At 43.6% G+C, this 21,303-nt stretch overlaps 1 protein-coding gene across 5 annotated transcripts in view; it reads left to right on the top strand.

Moving 5' to 3' along the window:
• SETBP1 (SET binding protein 1) overlaps nt 1-21,303 on the top strand; it is a 272,596-nt gene that overhangs the window by 175,380 nt on the left and 75,913 nt on the right. For all 5 annotated transcript variants that reach the window (XM_075410718.1, XM_075410719.1, XM_075410720.1 and 2 more), the window contains one exon: nt 9,352-12,817. In XM_075410718.1, coding sequence (XP_075266833.1) covers nt 9,352-12,817 — 3,466 coding nt within the window. The remainder of the gene's footprint in view (nt 1-9,351; nt 12,818-21,303) is intronic.

Consider the following 21,303-nt stretch of genomic DNA (forward strand, 5'->3'; position numbering starts at 1 on the left):
GAAAAAGCATAACGATGCCCAAAAAATGTGGTGTCACTCATCATCACCTCACCTAGCATTGCCACAGAAATATTTTGTGTCATTATTTTTTTTGTTGTTGATGCTCCAAATCATTATTGCAAGCCTGGTTGTGTTTCCGCCAGTGGGAAAGCCTTTGCTATGGGTGTGGTGGCGAGCCTGCAAAAGCATCTGGGTGGAAAAGGCATCTTCAGGGAGCCAAATCCAGGGGATAGTGAAATCAGTTCTTATAGAAGAGTGTTCAGGTTTAGCCAGAATAGCTTGTGATTTTGCTGCTGCCCAAAATCACCACTGTTACTCTCTTGAAAGAGGACTTGCAGGTGGACATTAGCAACCTCATAGCACATGTCCATGCCTCAGGCACCCCGCTGCAGTGCGCGGTGTCTTTTTCAAACCCGCCTTCCTTAGGGGTGTAAAGTGAAATCAGCTGACTGAGAACTAAAATCCTCAACAACTGTGTCACAGGGGCATCACCTCTAGTCCGGAAACAGAGATGTCTGACATGCTTTTGGCATCTTCAACATGTGCAACAAATTTCCCTACTTATCATCTCATGTGGTTACTGCTGGTTCTGGGGAAAAGGGGAGAGGGATCACTTTTTTTCTGCCAACAGTAGTGAAAAATAGGCACAAATTATACTCAAACTGGGAAGATAAAGGTTCTGAAACTCCGCTCATCCTGTAGCCTTAACAAATGGGGCAGATTGCACTACATGCCATCTTGGACAGTTAGAAGGACTGCATGAGGTGTGAGGGACGAGGAGTATGCTCCTATTCCCTTCCATGAGCAGGTAAGTATTTTACCGGTGAAAACAAAGGAGAATCCCACTTCAGATCCTGATCTGATCGAGTCCAGAACATGTCCCACCTCTGGATGGTACGCCCCACACCAGTTGCTAGCTTTGCAAAGGGTGCTGTGACTTTTCAGTACGCAACCAGTGGAGCCGAAAATTCATCACGTGTGACCTGCTCGGGCAGATTTTCCAAAGGGAACAAAGCTCCCGCATTTTGCTGCAGATCACTGAAATCCTTTTCAGGGTGAATTTGCTGAAGGCACAGGCAATGCCCTCTCTGAATTCGTGGTACAGACCTTGGATCTTAATGCAGGGAGATAGAAAGACACTGGATAGTTGACCTTCCTGCAGTTTTTCATCAGCTTTAACCCAGCTGCACCAGATAGATGTTCTGGCAGATTTCTGGGCTTTTTGCTAGTGCTATTGCACATGCAACACTTCATGCTAGACCTTCGGTGCAGTCGGGATGCTTTGAAAGAATTAATCTGTTGGTCACTAACTGCTAAATGAAGTGCATGCTAAAAGAGTGATGAGCTAACTGACTGGAGCTCACAGCTTCTATGAGCTTTTCTACATGCCTGTTTTCAGGTGAATTCAGAATCTCCTTGACATTTAAGGACTTAATTTATAATCAAATTATTAAACTCTAGTGGAAAGACTCGCTGGCCTCAATGGAAAAGCCGTTTATATTTCCCACACACCTGGGGAAAAAAAGAAGTATTCAGGGTAGCACTGCAACTGCTATGCTAAATGAAGGATAAAAGAAATATTTCAATGTAAATTAAGCACTGCAGGCATTTATAAATTACAACAGAAACTTACAGTGCACAGCTGCTTACATCCTTCTTTCCAATTTATTAATCTGGGACATGCTGAAACATTAATGTCCTGAACAACACCACAAACCTTTCAGAGGTTAATGCCCCTTACTGCTCGCATTTCTGCAAGCCCCAGTCTGTCTTGGGATCCTTCTGCTGTTTGATTTTGGACAAGACATTCTACAGATATACATTGCCCTCTACAACTTGAAATTACAGAGCAAAGTGGAAGAGCAGGATGAGGTAGAATCCTGGATGTGCAACATCATAGCTACACAACAAGAAGAGTAGGTTGAGCTCCCTGGATCTATACCACTTCAGAGGGGATGAAAGTATGCTTTCTATATCAGTAATAAAGCCTGGATATCACTGCTGTTGTAAAGTTCATTAGCAAGGCTTTTGGACAAACAAAAGCAAGCAGCTTAGCAAACGCATCTTGCTCTGCCAGCCCTGGCTTCGCAGGCGTAATAGCTGAAATGTTTGATTAAAAATCTTTGCACTGGCTTGAGGCCACACAAAGACTGGACCAGGGTTATCTCACCAGATGAATGGGCAAAATCATTTGAGTCATATTGCGGTCCACCTTAGCTGGTGACCAGCTGTTCTCTCCCAGCTGCCTAAACTGAGGTGGCAAACAGTGTTATGCTTAAACACGATGTTTAGAATGCATTGTTATGTCAGTGGTGATGGGCTCTTTTTTAGAGATGACAGAAAAATCCTGTTGTTTAGAGTTTTCCCAGACTCAGTGCTTAACACAAAGCCCTGGAAGGAGCAGGGTTGTTTAAATATTTGATTAAAAAAATACATGTATATGTTCAGAGGTGGATCTATGCCACCAGAAAGTAACAGATTGGCCAGCGGCACCAAATCCTACCTTCATAAATTCAACTTATTGTTGCAGTTTGCCCAAATAAAATCCTCGGTCGCTGTATGTGGAAAAAGGACATGTCTGAAATCCAGCAGAAGATTGAAATAGTGTGCAAATCAAACCATGATGCTTTACCAGGAATGCATTAAAAATCATGGTTTGCAGCCACATGAGCATCTTTGGACCCTTCAGTAATCTCTGTGGATTGCTTCGTCTTTTCTTTAAGGATAAGTGCTTTACGTAGCAATTCTCAAAACAATTACAATGCAAAAGCCTGAACTTCACACAAACATCTCAGGGAAGACAGAGCTACATAGCAATGGGAGTGTGAATCTGGAGGGACCTTCAGCAGCTTCAGTGAGGTTCCTCGTGATTTGCGCAAGAGTTGCACCGCAGTCTGTGACGTTTGTGTTCGGCAAATGGACACAAATAGGTGATGCTTTGCTTTTTTAATTAACCCACTCCCACCCCGTGCTGTGTCTTGCTCTCAAGTAGTCTCCCTGCAGCTTCATGTTAATTCCTGCCTCTCTTTTGGTGCCTAATGAGTGTTCCTCACTCCTGTGAGTGTGGGGGTGTTTGGGTTTTGTGCTATTGAAGACTCAGAGAGCTGGAGCAGGTGTAAACTCTGGGAGCGACAAATATGACAAACTTATCTGGAAAATCCCCTTGTTTGGTATGATAGTGATGAATTTTATGTTAGTGCCTGCTGACATGTTTTCCGTTAGTATTTTAATTGGATTTAAAGCCCCTGCATCAGTTCTAAACCAGGTTCAGTGGGGTTTCTCAGAAGGCACTACGGGTGTTTGCACTTCCAGTAAGTGTCATATGCCAGTTTGTGATCCGTCCTCCCTGGTTAGAGTCACTGAGGACCTAAAGGACTTCCTGAAACCATTTCAGACACTTGCTACTATGAACTAACCTGACATGATCACGGGCCCCTCCTATAAATTTATCACATTTCATTTCAACGAGTGCTCAACATGTAGGTCATCAGGCCAGAGTTAAGATTGCCTGAACCTGGTGTCTCCTTGGCTTGGCATCATTTATTTACAGAGCAACGCCACCCCAGCAAGGCTCAGTGTACTCACAAAAACACATGAAATATCTCCAACCTGTAGTCCTGATTAGAGCCTTCAAGTAAGCAGTTTGCAGCTGTCCCACTGGGACACAAGAGGAAATGCTCAATTTTCAGCAAAAGTATGAGCTGATTATTTATTCATGTGTTGGAGCTAGAAATGTCAGGTTTTTTTCCTCTTGAAGAGTTTTCTTCTCCAGTGACATGTTTTTGTGCATGCCTAGGAAGAAGAAACTGAAGAGAAATCTTTTTTGAGAGGAACAAATCACCTGGAGTTTCTCCAATTTTTAGGACCTCCTTGCGAAGGACCAAAACAGAGTCTGATTTTTCAGACGGCAGGTGCCCATTGCATTTTCTACTTAACCTTAGTGCCACCAGTTTTATTCATTCAGTCTTGAAAATCTCAGACTGACTTTTTGTTAGCCACCAAAGTCTGTTATCACCATTGTCTAGAGTACTTTTGAATATAAAGCTTAAGTTAAAGCAGGTATGATTTCAGGCTTGCCTTTGCTTTGAGTTGGCTCAGGAAGGTCCAGTTTCCGTGCAATATCTCTGTCACAGCAGAGTGGTGTGCCTCAGCTAATATCCTTCTCTACATGGCTTGGAGACAACACCCAGCGAAGCAGCATCTAGCCAACCTAGGCGGCAAGCAGAGCAGAAGTCCACATAAGTCCAAGAAGTCACAGCTTCAACTCATGCATTTCCAATGAGATGCCAGCTCCCGGATGCCAAATTTGCTATCAAAAATGTCTTAGAAGTTCCTAGACCACACAGAGGTACTATATTGTGTTTTGATGAGGTTCATTCTTGCTGGAGAGGCAGGGGTGGCCCTGAAATAAAAGCAAACACTTCCCCAGACTTTGACTCTAAGTGACATGATTTATTTCGGAAAGTCTTTCCTCTTTTTCTGTGCTTTATGGTTTTTTTTACTTTATATCCAGCCTATGAAGAAGATAACAAAGGATGGTATGTCCCCAGAGCACACTCAGATGTGTCACTGTGGATGCCAATCCCCACAGACGCTCCCAATGTTATTAATTTTTAAAACAAACTTGCTGATTGAGGTTCTGACTGCCTTTAAATTGTCTCTACAAGGAGACTGTGTACTAATTAACCCACAGAAACAATCAATGATGTACCTTTTTCAAGTTTCAGGGTGATTAGAATATGAAAATGAAGAGCACAATGGTGCAGATGTTTTAAAATCACAGCAGACAGCAATTAGTGACATGGGAACCAGCTGCTTATCTCTCCAGATAAAGCCTCTTAATAGGGAATTACACTTGAGGAGCCATTACACAGATGGATCTGTGAATGATTTAAAGAGGGGGCGTTGTAGTATTAACTTTGATTTGCAAGCCAGATTCTTGACAAGCTATATATGTGTTACCTCCACAAAAAGGTGCGTTTGAAGCAGGGGGGTAACATCCTCTGTAAGCAATCAGGTTTTTTGCAGGCAATGGTTTTCTCTAATTGTGTATTTTATCGTTATTATTAGTAGTAGTTGTATTCACTTCTGTTTGGACTTTTTTCTTTTTATTTTACTAGGCTCTTGGTTCGGTTGCTGACATCTCTCCCACTTTTAGCTTTAGGACTGGAAGCAGCATGTGGATTTAGATTAAAGCTCAGGCAAGGGAATGGGGAGGCAGAGTGAGACATCCATTAGTAAAATTAAAAGTGTCCCTGAGGGATCAGTTCTGCTGCTGGGTACTTCTTGCAGAGTAGGGTGCTACTCCTCATGAGACTAATGCATTCTCTTCCCCCCAGTTGCAAGGGCTGCGTGCCAGAATAAAACTCTAAAGAGGAGTAAGAACATCTGCAGGTGCAGGTTTGCACAGGCCTGGCAAGACAGGTGTAAACAAATTGTCCCACCTTCTCTGGTCTCTGGCCAGTGCTCTTCAGTTGCCAGTATATGGGATGTACTCTGCTCACAGGTCTTCCCACCGTTGCCAAAGCTGAGGACTGAAAGCCCTGAGTTTGGCGTTAAAACTGTGCACTACTAATAAGAGGATTCAAACTTTATTTTTTTAGTCTAAGGTTTAGCATGTGTGGGATCACGTTGCTCAAACTTCTTTGCAGTTGCAAAAACTATTAGCTTCTTTATGTGTATTTTACCTTCTTTAAAGGAAAGGTGGGATTATTACGCACTAAACACATCCAGTAAACTGAATATCAAGAGAAATATTAACCAAGTTTGGTGAACTGAGAAAAAATTGCATGGATTAAGTTATGCTTCTGCTTTCACAAAAGAAGTGGGAGCAGACTCCGGATGCGGAATAGCTAGATGCTGAAGAAAATCCCCTTAAATGAAAGAGCAAACTGCAAACAGAGGCAGATAAATGAAAGAGCAAACTGCAAACAGAGGCAGACACTGAAGTTTGAAGTATTTTTAGGGTTTCATAAACCAAAAAGTAAATAAAGGTAAATCTTTCTGTTTTCAAGAAAAAGCCCACTATTCCTGATGCCGGTCTTGGCCATGCTGCCATAAGTACTCGATTCAACAGCCCTTTGCCAAGACCTATGGGGCAGCAGTATATTGCATGCTTACTGACGAATGAAGTAATGCATTTCCGTGAAAGGCACCTGTGAAAGGTTTCTGAAGAGCCCTGTTTGCCCTCACCCTACTAACAGTTCTGGTGTCCTCTGATAGCTCAGTGGAGGGTTAGCTTAGCTGAGATGGTTCTTGCTGGCTTCTTAGCGTTGTGCTCACCCAGCAAGGAAAATCAAAGCCTAATCATTAGGACCGATGAAATCAGACAGAAACACAGATGGATACAAGGGGAATAAAACAGACTTGGCTGCACTATTTCAAATGCTTTACCAGTGCTTTTAAGTAAACAATTCCCACGTATCCGTTGCAGCCAGTGAAACCCAACCTGCTGCAGCCAAATGGTCTCTGGCTGCCACGCTGCAGAAGAATTACTTTGGGGTGATAGGGATGTATCTGGCAAGGGAGTGCAAATAGTAAATTTTATGCTGGAAGAAGTTGCATGAGGAAACCCAGTGGACTGTTATGTACTTGGGCAGATATATAGCTTTGACATCCTGCTTAGGAAATGCAGTCCCCTGATCCTGCAGACTGGTCATTTTTTGAAGACCTGTTGAAATCAGAGTGCTTATCCGTGTGATTCAGTGCCTCCAGAGTTGGCACCTTTGATGACACAGGCATATCTTTCTCATTAAATGTAAGATTGATGTTGTGGTGGCCTGTGATGCTGGAGTAATGACAAGGCTATCATTAGGGATATGTTGGAAGTTGCATCATCATTTTCTAATGTGCAGGCCGAGGAAATGAGGCTGGAGGAGCCAAGCGATATATCAGCATTCATTGCTGATGTATAGCTGGCCTCTTAGTTCCGAGCCCTTATTAACTGCCTTAAAATATAGATCAGAGACCATTACTCTTTTTAAACTAGAGATCTCTGTATGCACAGTGGACTTGGAGGGACCAGGGTGTTGCTAAGATGTGATGTTTTTGCTAGCTGCTGTAACCCTCTTTGTTTTTTTAATTTTTTTTCTTCCAAATGGAAATTTTCAGGTCATTTCACTTCACAGCTCAGCATTTTGGAAATAATGTGAGTGTAAGGTGCTTTGATTGCAGCCGTAAGGCCAGGATCTATGCGGAAGCAGCCTGGTCCTGCCTCGCTGCAGGTCCTGGCTGCCAAGAGAGGCCTCAGCCCATAATTTCCAGGGCTTTTCCAAGTCACAAATCATGGTGCTTCACGAAGATGATGTTTCATGTGAGGCTTGGGTGGAAGGCACTCACCTCCAGCCCTGCTGGGATGTTACCTAGGGTTGGCAAACTCCCACACCCCTCCTCAAGACAAACACCCAGGCTGGTGGCTTAGGGGCAGAAGTACCAAACAGCTGAGGTAAAATGGAGCTCAGGAGCTTTGTGACCACTTTAGAAAAAAATCATTAAAATCCAGCTATCAGACTTCAGTGTCAGTGATGCTCATTTTCTCTCCACCCCACCCCACCCCCCTGTCCTCCTCCCAAGGATGTGGATGAGGGGGGTTCCATTTTCCAAAGGAAAGCATCAACGGCGAGGGCCGTGGCCGCTGCGCACTGTGTGGCTCACACGCGGGAGGCTGCTGTGAGGAGAAGGAGGAGGAACTGATTCATTCCCCGAGGGCTGCTTATGCTTTCGGCTCTTTTCTCAGGCTGAAAAAAAATGGGTGTCGCTCGCCTGCGACATCTGCAACTCCACCGCAGCTGCGTGCTTTCATTTTCTCACTCCACAATTCCTGGAAATCTCTGCTTTCCCTGAGCATGGCTGGTCCATGTGCATGACAGCTGAACTATCCACATAATTTAAAAGTCCCTGACTAACCCTCAGACAATGGAGCAGAACATCTTCACTGTTATTGCTTATTCCAGAAAAGCCACATGCCCATTTTTATAAGCACATGAAGAATATCTCAACGTCAGTTTGCCAATAACATATATTTTTACTGGGCACTGAATAATGCACCATGGACTTGGGCGTGTTTTGCACCTTTCAAATCCCTCTGAACTTGCTCAGAACCTGGGACATCGCATTTCCCAGCTCAAAGCCCTCTTCTGCTGACAGCCTCCTTGCTCCAAATCCTCTGTTGCGTATGCCCTGAACAGGAATCTAACATAACGTTGTTGATTGATAGAAACTTAATTGTAACAGGGTGTTTGCAGAAACATGAGACACTTAGCAGTTGTTTTCTATTGTTCTTTCCTTGGTTACACATTTATTTTAAGTCTATCATCATTTACTTGGCATTTGGAATGGTGTCATGACAGTTTGCTAAGAACAGTTTTTTGCGGTACTAGGTGTACAAAAGCAGTTGTACAGTTTGATCCAGAGCTTGACATAAAAGCTGTTAGATATAATAAAAGAAAACAAATGACTTGAAGAGGTCAGTTACTGCAAGTAAAAAAAAACAACTTTTTTTGTTCTTTCAGAAACTTTTCAAAAGCTTACAGCTGTAACAAACGTAATTTCTTTAGCAGAAGGAGGCTCACCAAGGAAAAAGGTAGACTTTCTTTTGCTCTGTGACAGTCTGCGGCATAATTTTGCCCTTACTGTAACCTCTGTGGCTTGAAGAGCTGCTGTCAGATCAGAAATCACATTAAAAATATCTCTTACCAACACTGCAAACAGCAGATTACTAGAATGGAAAGGGAGTAATGCAGATCTTGAACCCTCCGAGTGTGCCTCACACGCTTGACTCTATGCATATGATTTTAAGCACTAAGTTTGTGGGGATAACTTCTGTGTGAAAACTGAAGCAAGTAAAACTTTGCAGACTGTAGCTCCATAGAGAAGTGAACCCATCGGTTTTGCTCTTGTTTGTTACAACTTCCGAGTAGTTTTTTTCATTTTTCTAGTTCGCAACAATGAGCTTCACTGCTGTTGTTGAGCATCAAGATCTGTGATGGATTATTTTTAGGAAAAAAAAATTCTCTCCAGGAGGTTGAGTTGCACCATTCATCCATTGAAAGGGAATATTTTACTTGTGTTTTAAATTAAAAATCAATAGAAAATGTTTCCTTAGCACTTTAGCATTTATAGAAATATTTCCATTCTTTTTAAATTGAGAAAACAAAATGAAATTTGTTTACAGTACATGAATCTAAATGAAAATTTGGCTTAAGTATAAGAAGACTTTATAAACGCTTCTAAACCTACAGGGACTTTGGTGGAGGGTTGTCATTCACCATACAAATAACAAGCTGCAACCAGGGGTTATGAATGGACTGATAAAATATTTTTTTTTCCTTTTTATTTTCTTCTGTCTTCCAGGTTTATGACAGGCCACAAAAACATTCTGCTCTACACTATGATCCAGGCCCCCAACAGGACTTCACCGGTGATACCTTAAAATCAAAACACCAGCAGAAAAGTAGCAACCAGCACCATCTTGACTGGTCAGCGAGCTCAGATACTGGATCCGCTTCTCAAAGTTGCTTCATCAACACTGAACCCAGTCGGGAGGCGGTTAGTGCTACCAAGGTCCCTGCTCCAGAGTCAGGAGTTTCCTTCAGCAAATCCCAAGCAAAGAAGTCTTGTGCCAGCAGCACCTGGGGGCAGCTGTCGTCCAGTAGCAAAGAGCTTGCCATTTGCAGTGCAGTCCCATCACCCAACAACATCAATGTGACTGCCCAGCCAAGCAGCACCTCCGAGTGCAATGGGCTTTTGTCTCTCGGTGATCAAGAGGGTGGCATGCAGCTGGAGGCCCTTGATCAGCTCATTGGGAGTACAAAGAAGAAGTCCGGCAAAAAGGACTTGATAAGTCAAACCATCCAAACCGCAGACATCGAATGGGTAAAGAGTGCTCAGAAGGCATTTGACTGCAAATCCCATGACAGCATGGAAGGGAAAAAGGAGTCTTACTCGATGGACAGTGTGTTGGATGCATCACCCTCCAAGCAGAATCCCACTTCTGCTAGCAGTTGTGAAAGTGACACCAGTCATGTACGAATTACTATCCCAATAAAGTCTCCAACATCAGATACATCTGGCCACAAAAGGAAAAAAAGGCAATCCACAAAATCTTCCGTGGAGAAAACTATCCAGGAGAAAAGCCTGCCTTCTGGACTTGCTATGAGCAGTGAAGTAGCAAACAGGACTAGCTCTCAACCAGAGGGTAGTAAAAAAGATCTTCGAGCCACAAAGCCAGGCAAAGTGATTGAGAATGAGTCCCCCTTAGTAACTATTGACAGCAGCATGCTCGTTGATAAAGTTTCTCCCAACAGTGCCACTAGACTCAGAAAATCTGTACCTGTGGTGTCCACTCTCCTACCCACTGATCTTCCCACAGCTAGCAAATTATCTGAGGTCCAGCACCCCAAACTTGCAGCTAAGCGGCGATGGACCTGCAGCAAACCTAAATCTATCCTTCGGGAGACCTCCATGACAACATCTGAGAAGTTGATGGTGGAGCCTCCTTCAGCCTATCCCATCACACCATCCAGCCCTCTGTATACCAATACAGACAGTCTTACTGTGATCACACCAGTCAAGAAAAAAAGAGGACGACCAAAGAAACAGCCTTTGCTCACTGTTGAAACGATTCATGAGGGAACCTCCACCAGCCCAGTGAGTCCAATCAATCGCGAATTTCCAGGAACAAAGAAAAGGAAGAGGAGACGTAATCTGGCCAAGTTGGCCCAGATGGTCCCGGGAGAGGACAAGTCCATCAGTGAGCTCAAGTTTCACAAAAAGGTAGGGAAGCTTGGGGTCTTGGATAAGAAGACCATCAAGACCATTAATAAAATGAAGACCCTCAAGAGGAAGAACATTCTCAATCAGATCTTGTCCTCCTGCTCCAGCAGCATAGCTCTGAAAGCAAAAGTCCAGCCACCATCTAGTGCTGGGCCAGCCACCATTGATGCCAGACTAGGGAAGCAGATCAATGTCAGCAAGAGGGGGACAATTTACATTGGTAAAAAACGGGGCAGAAAGCCAAGAGCAGAGCTGCAGCCTCAGCCAGAAGAACCTAAGACAGCCATCAAGCACTCAAGGCCTGTTTCCTGCCAGCCAGAAAACCCAGCAGTGCCTTCCAACCTGCAGTCACTTGTGGCATCGTCACCAGCAGCTATTCATCCACTTTCGACACAGTTAGTGGGGACTAACGGCAACCTTAGCCCTGCAAGCACTGAAACAAATTTTTCAGAGTTAAAAACTATGCCAAATCTTCAACCTATCAGTGCTCTTCCTACAAAAACACAAAAAGGAATGCACAGTGGAACATGGAAGCTGTCTCCACCCAGGTTAATGGCTAATTCACCTTCCCACCTCTGTGAAATAGGTTCTCTGAAAGAAGTCACGCTGTCACCTGTGAGTGAGTCTCACAGTGAGGAAACCATACCGAGTGACAGTGGGATAGGTACAGACAACAACAGCACTTCTGACCAAGCCGAGAAAAGCTCAGAATCCCGCCGGAGATACTCCTTTGATTTCTGCACCCTGGACAATCCAGAGGCTATCCCATCTGACACCAGCACAAAGAACAGACATGGTCACCGGCAGAAACATCTTATTGTGGATAACTTTCTCTCTCATGAAAGTATTAAAAAGCCAAAGCACAAGAGGAAAAGGAAAAGCCTGCAGAACAGAGATGACCTCCAGTTTCTGGCAGACCTTGAGGAACTCATCAATAAGTTTCAAGTGTTCAGGATTTCCCATAGAAGTTACACATTTTATCATGAAAATCCATATCCCAGCATCTTCAGGATTAATTTTGATCACTACTACCCTGTGCCATATATCCAGTATGACCCATTGCTCTATCTTCGCAGGACCTCTGACCTGAAGTCTAAGAAGAAGCGTGGTAGACCTGCCAAAACCAATGACACCATGACAAAGGTGCCTTTTTTACAAGGGTTCGGTTACCCTATTCCCAGTGGGAGTTACTATGCACCCTATGGAATGCCTTACACATCAATGCCTATGATGAATCTTGGTTACTATGGTCAGTATCCAGCTCCTTTGTACCTGTCTCACACGCTCGGAGCAGCTTCCCCATTTATGAGACCTACCGTGCCCCCACCCCAATTCCATGCAAGCTCTCATATGAAGATGTCCACCACTGCCAAGCATAAAGCAAAACATGGAGTGCACCTACAAACACCAGTGGGAATGGGCCTTGGAGACATGCAGTCCTCTCTGGCTCCTCCAAAGGTTGGAGGAACAAGCCTTTCCAGTGGCCGACTTCACAAAAGGAAACACAAACATAAGCACAAGCATAAGGATGAGAGGATACTGGGGACACACGAAGATCTGAGCGGTCTCTTTGCTACCAAGTCCACTGGCTTCTCCAGCCACGCGATGAACGAAAGGCTAAGCGGCTCAGATAAAGACCTCTCCTTGCTCAGTGAGAAAAGCAAGCACAAGGAGAAGCAGAAGCATCAGCATTGTGAAACCGGACACAAAGGCTCAAAGAGTAACTTTGAAGTGGATACGCTGTCTACGTTATCACTTTCTGATGCCCAGCAGTGGACACAGAGTAAAGATAAAAGTGACTCCAGCAATGACCCCATTGACTCTTGCACAAAGAGATACTCTGGTAATACTGAGAGTAATGGAAGGTCAGAGTCCCTGGACATGTTTGGTGAAATGAATTCGTCAAGTGAGAAGCGGGACAACGATGTAAGTGGAAATAAAAGAAGAAGCTTTGAGGGGTTTGGAACTTACAGGGAAAAGGACATTCAACCGTTCCGGATGAACAGGAAGGACAGAAGTACTTACGATTCTTCTGCCTCTTCGGGTAAGCTCTGATTTATTTTATTTCACCTTACTGCATTTGAATTTTAATGCTGAACAAAGAGGGACTTGCTATTTACAGCAAATATGTTTATACGTCACTATTTACTCTGGATTTTTGTAATTAACTCCCATTCTGTATCCAAACTTTGGGATGATGGACGAGAAAGCTGGCCACAAGTTAGAAGTCTTTTTGGTGGCCAAAACTTTTAGAAGTCCTTGAGTTGTTACACAGCGCTTTTATAAGTATTTCTCCTGCCTTTGCCTATCTCTCATAACTAGTTGTGCTTCCTCCAAAAGTCTCACCACTGCGTTCTGCAACAGCAGCAATTATAATACCTGTTAGCAAGGTAGGCATCCCTCTTATCGGTGTCTAATGTCGCAGGGTGGTAGTTGTTGCCCAGCCTTTGGGAGTACAGTCATGCTGTTGAGCAGAGAGCCTCTGCTCTGGCCCACAAAGCATACAAAAGCCATTTGTTGATGGTACAGACCAGAGGCATGGGAAGCTGCTGAGTTAGGGCAGTGTCCCACGGCGGCTGTGGTGGACTGCTGATCCAGAGAGACCCATCGTGGTGATAACTGTGCTGAATATATGGAGACCCTAGGTAAAATCCTAGTGTAAATCTGTCAATTCCAGTCAGCAGGTGTCATGTAGAGTAATTATCCTGAGTATTGAGTGGCTGTGGGAAGGGACTGGTGTCATGGAAATAATAAACCCTAGCCGATTGACTCTGAAGAATTTTAGGACTCATGACTTGGAAATATAAGCTGGGTAGATGAGGAGGCAGGAAGCTCCTTTCAGCTGCTAAAGACATCTGTTCCTCTCCTGCAGAGGAGGGAGCAGGGGGGAAGGAATCTGAATCTTGTCCGAGAGACTGAATTGTACTTTACAATAGGGAGCTGCTTTTGTGATGACAGAGGCAGGTGTTTTGCTGCAATATAAATGAATTTAGCTTGGGTGCAAGCCCAGAGCTTCTGCACCATCAGATGTTTATCACAAAGCAGATTTCACACTTGGTTCTGGAAAAAGGTGAGCTTCACTGAACCAACCAATGGTAGGTGAGATCTTAATGTGCAGAAAAAGAACTTGAAAGAAATATAATTCATAGCCTCCAAAATGAAAACAGAATCAACTGAGAACACAGAGGGAGCAGAGAATTTGTATAACCTGCCAATGTAAGGCTCTTAAGTTTTTTATTGACTCAGAACTGATTGAGATCCAAAGACTGCTCATGCTTAAGCCACCTAGACATTTCCATTTCCTTCACTGAGACCAGAATCTGGACAAGTAATGAAAAGAAGTCTAAAATGAGAGCTTATCCTATGAAAACATTCCTGTTTCTGATATCGTATTATATCAGACCAATATTGACACCCAGAAAAAATCAGAAAAGAGGCTGAATTCAGTCACTGGTTGTATCAGGGCAGCTACATGCCTGACAAAGAACAAAATTATTCTCCACCAAGTGCTGTGGTGGCTATTGCCTTAAGGAAGTTGTGTCATAGCAGACAAGGGTTGAAAGTCTTTAAAATTTTTAACATTGCTAGTTGTCAGGTTTTTTAAGGAAAGTCACTGATTTCAGAGTTTGTTAACAGTTGGATTTGTAGCCTTTTTTCTTTCTGAACAGAAGATGTTTCGTAAACCTGTACTTTCCAATTTAATGTATTATTTCACTTAGGCGTAGTAAATTGTCCAGAGAAAATTCTCAGCACTGCTGAACCCAAATGAGTTTCCAAAGTAGGGGCATGATCCCCATCAGGCTGATGGGGAAATAGATTTGGTAAAGGAAAATGTCCATTTCGTGTTATTTTCCTTCAGTTTATTGTCCATGATGATAAAAACGTAAGATGTAGTAGCAGAACTTGCAGTAGGAGCTCCATCAGATTTACAGTTTAAACTTTTAAAAATGGTTCTCATTTAAACAAAAATTATTGGTTTTATTTATTTTTACTTTTCATGATTACAACTGCATATCATTCCCCATGACCTAATCCATCAAGTCACGGATTATGATCTGGTTTCTTCACTGTCAAGCTATTATTTAGATGGAAAAATCATCAGCAGTTAGCTAAGCAAAGCCAGCTAACCAGAGCCATACCTTGCACTACAAGGAGAAACACTAAAACTAAACAGCTCTGCCAAGAAAGGCCAGGAGCCAAGACTGCTCATTAAAGCCTAGGAACATCTGTCCACTTATGATTGTCTAAGATATCAGTGCAGCCTTTTTTTCCTCTCTGCCTTTGACCTTCACTGGGACTCCTAACAGCAGTCCGCACTTGAGTCTAGCCATAGCTATTAACCGGTTCCCACTGAGGAAGGATTAAACTTTTCCATAAAAACCTTGACCTTCTTGCTCCTAGTACACCTTGCATTTCCCTGAGGTCACTAAACAGTGATTGACTAATCATAAAAATAAAAGGTAAAAGAAAAAAAAGCCCTATGAGAAAATACAGCTCTGTCCCAGGAGGCGATTTCCATAGCCTGATTGCTCTTGCCATTCTTTATTTGTCATCTTTCACAATATGAAAATAATATATAACAGAGATAAGAGGAGACATCCTGAATATTCAGATCAAAGCTGAAAACAGATTTATATCACAATTTCAGTGTTATCTTTACTGCACGGGCATTTTGGCATGCTCGGTAATGGCATTTGCAACTTCATGGTATGTTGCTGGAGATGAAATATGGAGCAAAAATCACCCACGCTCAGTAGAGATATCTGTGATAAGAGTGATGAGAGAACCATTTAGTGCTCTCTGGCATTCAGGCATTGCAGTTTGTTTTAGTGCAGTATGCTGGAGCAGGTGCCATTGTATTGCTGTCATTTTTGTTATTATCTGTGTTGTAACAGCACTTCACCTTTTCTGAAAAGAGCAGTGTTCCCTGGTGCTATGTATTGCTCATGCATACGGTAGAGAATAGTCCTGCCATATAACCTGAATGTCTGTGTATGATTTTACAAGCTAGAAGGTTCAGGGTGTGAAGAGAAGAGTTGTCCCTCTTACTTTATGGAGGAGCTGACTGCAGTCCTAGCACAAGAAATCTGTACTGGAGTGAAGGGTCCCACTTAGGGAGTGCCACCAGCCACTTCAGCTGGCCGTGGCAAACGTCCGTTCCCTGTACTGCACTAGCTTGGGCTATCACTGGACATTCATAAGTGGGGACCTTCTGAGCTTTGGCTTATTCTATGTCTCTCATGACGTCTTGGGGTTAAATGTGCAGTGTTAATGCATATGACAATTATTTCAGTGCACTACCTGCTTCTCCACCATTGTTCTGGAGTTTCTTTGCATAAACACTAATTCATAACTGTTCCCTCCACCCTTCCCGTCTGCGCCCCAAGACTTGTTGCTTCCTACTGTATTTTTATAAAATTGCTGCTTTTGTAAGATTCCTTGTGCTCATCTAACCCTTCTGCATTTAGAAAGACTGATTAATCAAAATTAATTAAATCCTCCTTTGCTGTTTGCCTGGTGTGGAAGCCTAGTCCAGTGGCATTAGTCTGGCGTATAGGCAAGGATACAGCAGAAGGTGTTTCAGGTCCCACCTTGACACACTCATCCTGTCACTTGGGTACATCGTAAACCAAACTTTCAAGCTGTGTGTACCAAGCATTGACTCAGTTGAGTCCTTCTTCCCACTCTCCACAGCCACAGATACACCTCATGCATTTGAAAATGTTGCTGGGGCTCTTCTGGTGCTCGGTGGCCTGAGGCACAGCCCACAGCTGGGTGCCTGACCCTTTCATCTTCTCTCCAGCAGTTACTAAAGCCCCAGGTGAGGGACCCAGGGACAGGCCACAGGTTGGTGCCACAACTGGGCTGGGGACACTGAGAGCAGAGCTGTATTTTAAAGAGGTCCTCATAGCAAACTCTACGTCTCCTTGTCATATGGCTGCCTGCTTCGCTTTTGTGACACAGAAGAAGAGACTTGCATTGTTGATGAGCAGTCTCAATGCCATAGCATGTGCCTTGGAAAAAAGCAGGAATGATTTCCTCTTCTCGGTTTCCGTAGGTGGGCAAATGAGGAAAAGCACATTTAATATTTTGAAGTGCATAGATAAGATGGCAATTTGTGTGTATACCAGTCTGATTATGCCCTAGTTGCAATCATTGCAGGCCAGGATGTAGCTGGGGGTAAAGCAGAAGTCAAAAGTCACTGTGTGTAGGACTGTATTTCTGCTTTTCTTGTAGTAAGACTAGTAGTCTGTGCTACTTTATGCTCTCAGTATTTCTGCCTCTTTCTTTTTTTTAGATTAGAATTATACATACAAGCAAAGATTGCCCTGCTTGCATACTGAGCATCATGGCTCAAAGATCAATATAAAATACATGGGTTTTATCAGATATAGCATGACACTACGCACAGAAAATTTACAGGAATAGATAGTTAATCATATGCAGCTATTTGGAAGGTAGTAATCATCAGTCTCCAAATACTGGATAGTTAGCATGACAAGCATGATTTACAAATTAGTGCTTGACTTACCTACAAGCCTGCCCATGCCTTCCCCTCTCAACATCCAGCAGTGCTACAAGCTGAATTTCTTCTGATCTAACCTTTTCTCCTCAGCTAGTTTGTCTGGTGTGGGTTTAGCTCTGAAGGAATCACTGTCAGCTTTAGATGGAGACTGGGCATCACACAGTGAATAGTGTTTGGCCCTATGACTTGAGAGGGAGAAGAGGGTCTGTGCCATGCGTGAGTACATACATAAATCATGCTTACTGAATGCACAACTGTATGTTGTATTTATTTAAAGTTATTTTCTAACATCTGTATCTTAAAAATGCCTTTGTTCCTGTGAAAAAGTCTTTCGTTGGGTGACTAAACCTTCCAAAGGGAGAGTAGGAGGAATGCTGGAGAAAGGGAGGAGAAGTGACAATCAAACAAATCAACAGCATTCATCTGACGTCGGTACATACACAAGTATAAGTAACTGTGCTCTGCTGGGGAGTGTCAGTTATCCAGACAAGATTTCTTTCCTGACAAAAATCCCCTCCATGGCTCAGTTTGCTGCTGGAATGGGCCGTTGCCACACAGCACTAAATAAATCTCTGGTTCGTCCTCTCTCAGAAGTCAAATGCATTAACGTGATTTAAAACAGGACTTGCTACAAGCAAAACCAAACATGGTGAAGCATTGGCAAAGCCACCATGAGTTTTGTTTTGGTTTGAGGGGTGTGTTGTTTGGGGTTTTTTTTAAGAAACACCATATGCAGTTCTGAACTATTATCATGAAGCCTTAATCAGTCACAGTTTTACACCGAGAAGGGATCTATACTTCAGTAGGGGGTAAGCATATTTGTTCTTCTGAATGTATATGGATGACGCAGGCAAATAGGATTAGCTAAATTCCTTATCAATCAAATTTTGCTGATTTTTCTATAATAGTATTTTCCATTAATAATTTTTTTTAATATCTCCAGAATCACAGAGTTGATGTATTATTCTGCAGTGAACACATCAGTTCAGTAATAGGGGAAACAATGGTATAATATTACATTTGATGGACATTTTCTCATCTGACCAGCTTAGAGACATGATGCGAGTGTCTATACGGACCGAGTCATTCATATATAATCATGGATCCACCTTTACATGCTGGAACAAGGGAGGAGAAGTGGCAATCAGGTGATTAATGCAGTTAATCAGATATCAATTCAAACACACATATAAGCCACCTTGTTTTCTTCAGCAGTGGCATTTGACTCAGTGGTACCTGGGGGTCTTATGACAGTGTGTGCACAAATGCAGAGGCAAGCTAGTGAGTGGTCCAGGGTTTGGAGACCCATCTTCCATATCAAAGTTTTTTCATGTGACTGTAGAAAAGTGTCTAAATTGCAGTAAACCTCGGTGTCTGTCTGCAAAAAGGGGATAAAAGCAGTTTCCAGCTGTACCAAGCCATGGCGAGGACTGATATGCAGCAATGCTCAGCAAGTGCAGTGTGGGAGCAGTGGCAGTGCTTTAAGCAGATGGGAGAAGAGCCAGACATGAACTTCACTCACAGAGGATGTACGGAATATTACTTACCCTCCCTTTCTCCCACTCTGCCTCCGTCCTGGCCTCCTCAGACACCCCAGGCTCTTAGCTACACAGCATCAAGCAGCTGCAAAAGTTTTCCAGCCCCAGTGTCAGCGGGGAGATTGTGCCCTCCCTTTGTGTCCTGTGGTGAGGGACAGGCACTGCGCAGTTACAGGGGGTGTGTTTTTACCATCTGGCCTGTAAAAGTTAGCATGGAAGCTTTACAAGATACCACGATCTGTAAATACAATTACGTTCATCAAAACAGCTGTTTGGGCCCCTGGATGCTTAGGGCAACCAAGACTACTGAAATGACCTCCAAAAGCATTATCCAGCCCCCTTAGGATGAACGTCCTTCTTGTTTGCCACTAAGTCTTCTGCCAGTCATGGGGAGAGGAGGCCAAGCTAGTATGACTGTTGCTCATTCTTCCCATGGTGTTTCCTAGAGGAATGGACTGTTGAGGGAAAGCAAAAATGATGGGGGAAGCAAGTCAACGCTTTCCTTGAAAGCATTTTGACCAAGGCATTTCAAATACAGTGAGTTTAGTTGCTGTTGTTTTGATGCTACCGCTTGCTTACTGTATTGCTTCCAATGTTTGCGCTGACCAAGGAGAGGAGAAACAAGAGAGAAGCTGGAGTGGGAGAGGGAGCTGGAGTATTTACCACCCAACCAATCTTTTATTTCCTCTCTTAACGATCGTGTGTTTATTGCACTGCCTGAGGCTCAGTACAAAGTCTTTTGGACCGGCAATGAATTAATCAAATTAAATGCTGTGACCCCTTTGTTTTTTGGGAGTGCTACAAGCCTCCCAGCACCCTGCCTAATTTCTGCCTCTGACTTTGCTCTCTGTCCAACAGTCAAGCGGTTCTTCCTTTGCAGCTTGGCGGCTCCCAGCTATTTATCTTCGCTTTTTCTGGCCAATGCCAGAATGTCTTGTTTGAAGTTTTTATTTAGACCACTGCTGGTTTATGGAGTTGTGCAGATTCCACATTGGATGTGCAGCAGCTTCACGTCAGACACAATTGGCTTCTGCTGGGCTCTTGGCTTTAAAAGGCAATAAAGAATCATGGCGGGATTCTCCTCTCAGCCTGGCGTAAATCAAGCGTCTCCCCATTGAAATCGGTAAGGTTGACTTCTGGAGCGAAGTTTCTGTCAAGGCGAGAAGAAGGTGTGGGGCTGGGAAGTCCCATATGTGGCTTCAGCGAAGGCATGCCAAAGTCCTTGTGGCTGTGCTGTACTTGCCGGGGGCCGAAAATAGCCTCATTTCAGTATTTGTAGAAATTTTCTTAGCTTGGAGGAAAAGGGTAGGTTAAGATTTTGACAGCAGACAGTCTGGATACTTGTTTAAGTGGCAGTTTCAGAAGAGTTAGGTGGAAAAGTGTGTGCTATAGCTCTGGACCATACGCCATATAATTTCTTGCTTGAAGGCATTGATAATCTAAGTAAAAAGAGAGAGATCTTCTCATATGCACTGAGGAAGTAAAATGAAGCTATGGCTATATCTTCACTATTAACCTGCCGGTCAATGTGGCACAAAGGTGGGCACAGGAGAAGCTGAACTCGAGGTGTATGCTGGTGAGTGGGATCATAATGCACTCAGGGCAACCTATGTCCCACCCAACCCAACTGCAAAAGTGAGAGCTGGGGATGCTGACCTCCAAAGCATGATCTGAGGCAGCTTCTCCATTCCCGCTGCCTACCAAGAGTTCTATATTCATGTATCACAGCAAAAGAAAGCTGAAAAAGAATTATCGCAGCTACCTTAGTCTTCCTGATTGCAGTAATGATGCTGAACAACTAAAGGAGTAAGAACACCCTGTTTTAAGGTTTCACCAAGAAGAAAGTCAGAATAATTCCCCTACATACGGATCAAGGGCTAAGGGGAAGGGTGAGAAAAGAAAGCTTTGACTGTCAATGGAGGAGTTTTTACACAGCCTCGGACTGGAAAAGACCCGAGGACTCATAATGGGAATCGTTAGTGATTTGTCATTGAAAACGTGCAGCTAGGCATGGATCCCCATAGGCTTTTGCAGCAGCACTGAGTCCAAGCAAGCTTTCACACAGGGCAGTGCTGATTTCAGGAGGCTTTGGGAGTATGTGCAATGCGGAGTTAACTGTCAAGCAAGTGCGAGACTAGATGACTCAGAGGGATTTGCTAACGAGCTATCAAGCTGTGGGTCACTGGTTGAAATTTAATCTGCAAGAACAGTGACAGAAAATCAAATAAAAGTGCTGACGTCAGAGTGATGCTGGAGCAGCAGCAAAATCATTACCGATGCCTTATGCAGCGCACGCAGACAGCTTAAATAAACTGGGAGAAAACCATGAGGAACTTGTCTGGTTGATCCCAATTGCAAGATACAGCTTAGCCAATTCGTGTTATATTTGTCAGTAACTCACTTATCTTGATGTGGTTGTTTGTGAATGACAACAGCATATCACATCACAGAATCTGCCCCAAACCC

This window comes from Opisthocomus hoazin, chromosome Z (assembly GCF_030867145.1).
Source record: "Opisthocomus hoazin isolate bOpiHoa1 chromosome Z, bOpiHoa1.hap1, whole genome shotgun sequence".
NCBI lineage: Eukaryota > Metazoa > Chordata > Aves > Opisthocomiformes > Opisthocomidae > Opisthocomus > Opisthocomus hoazin.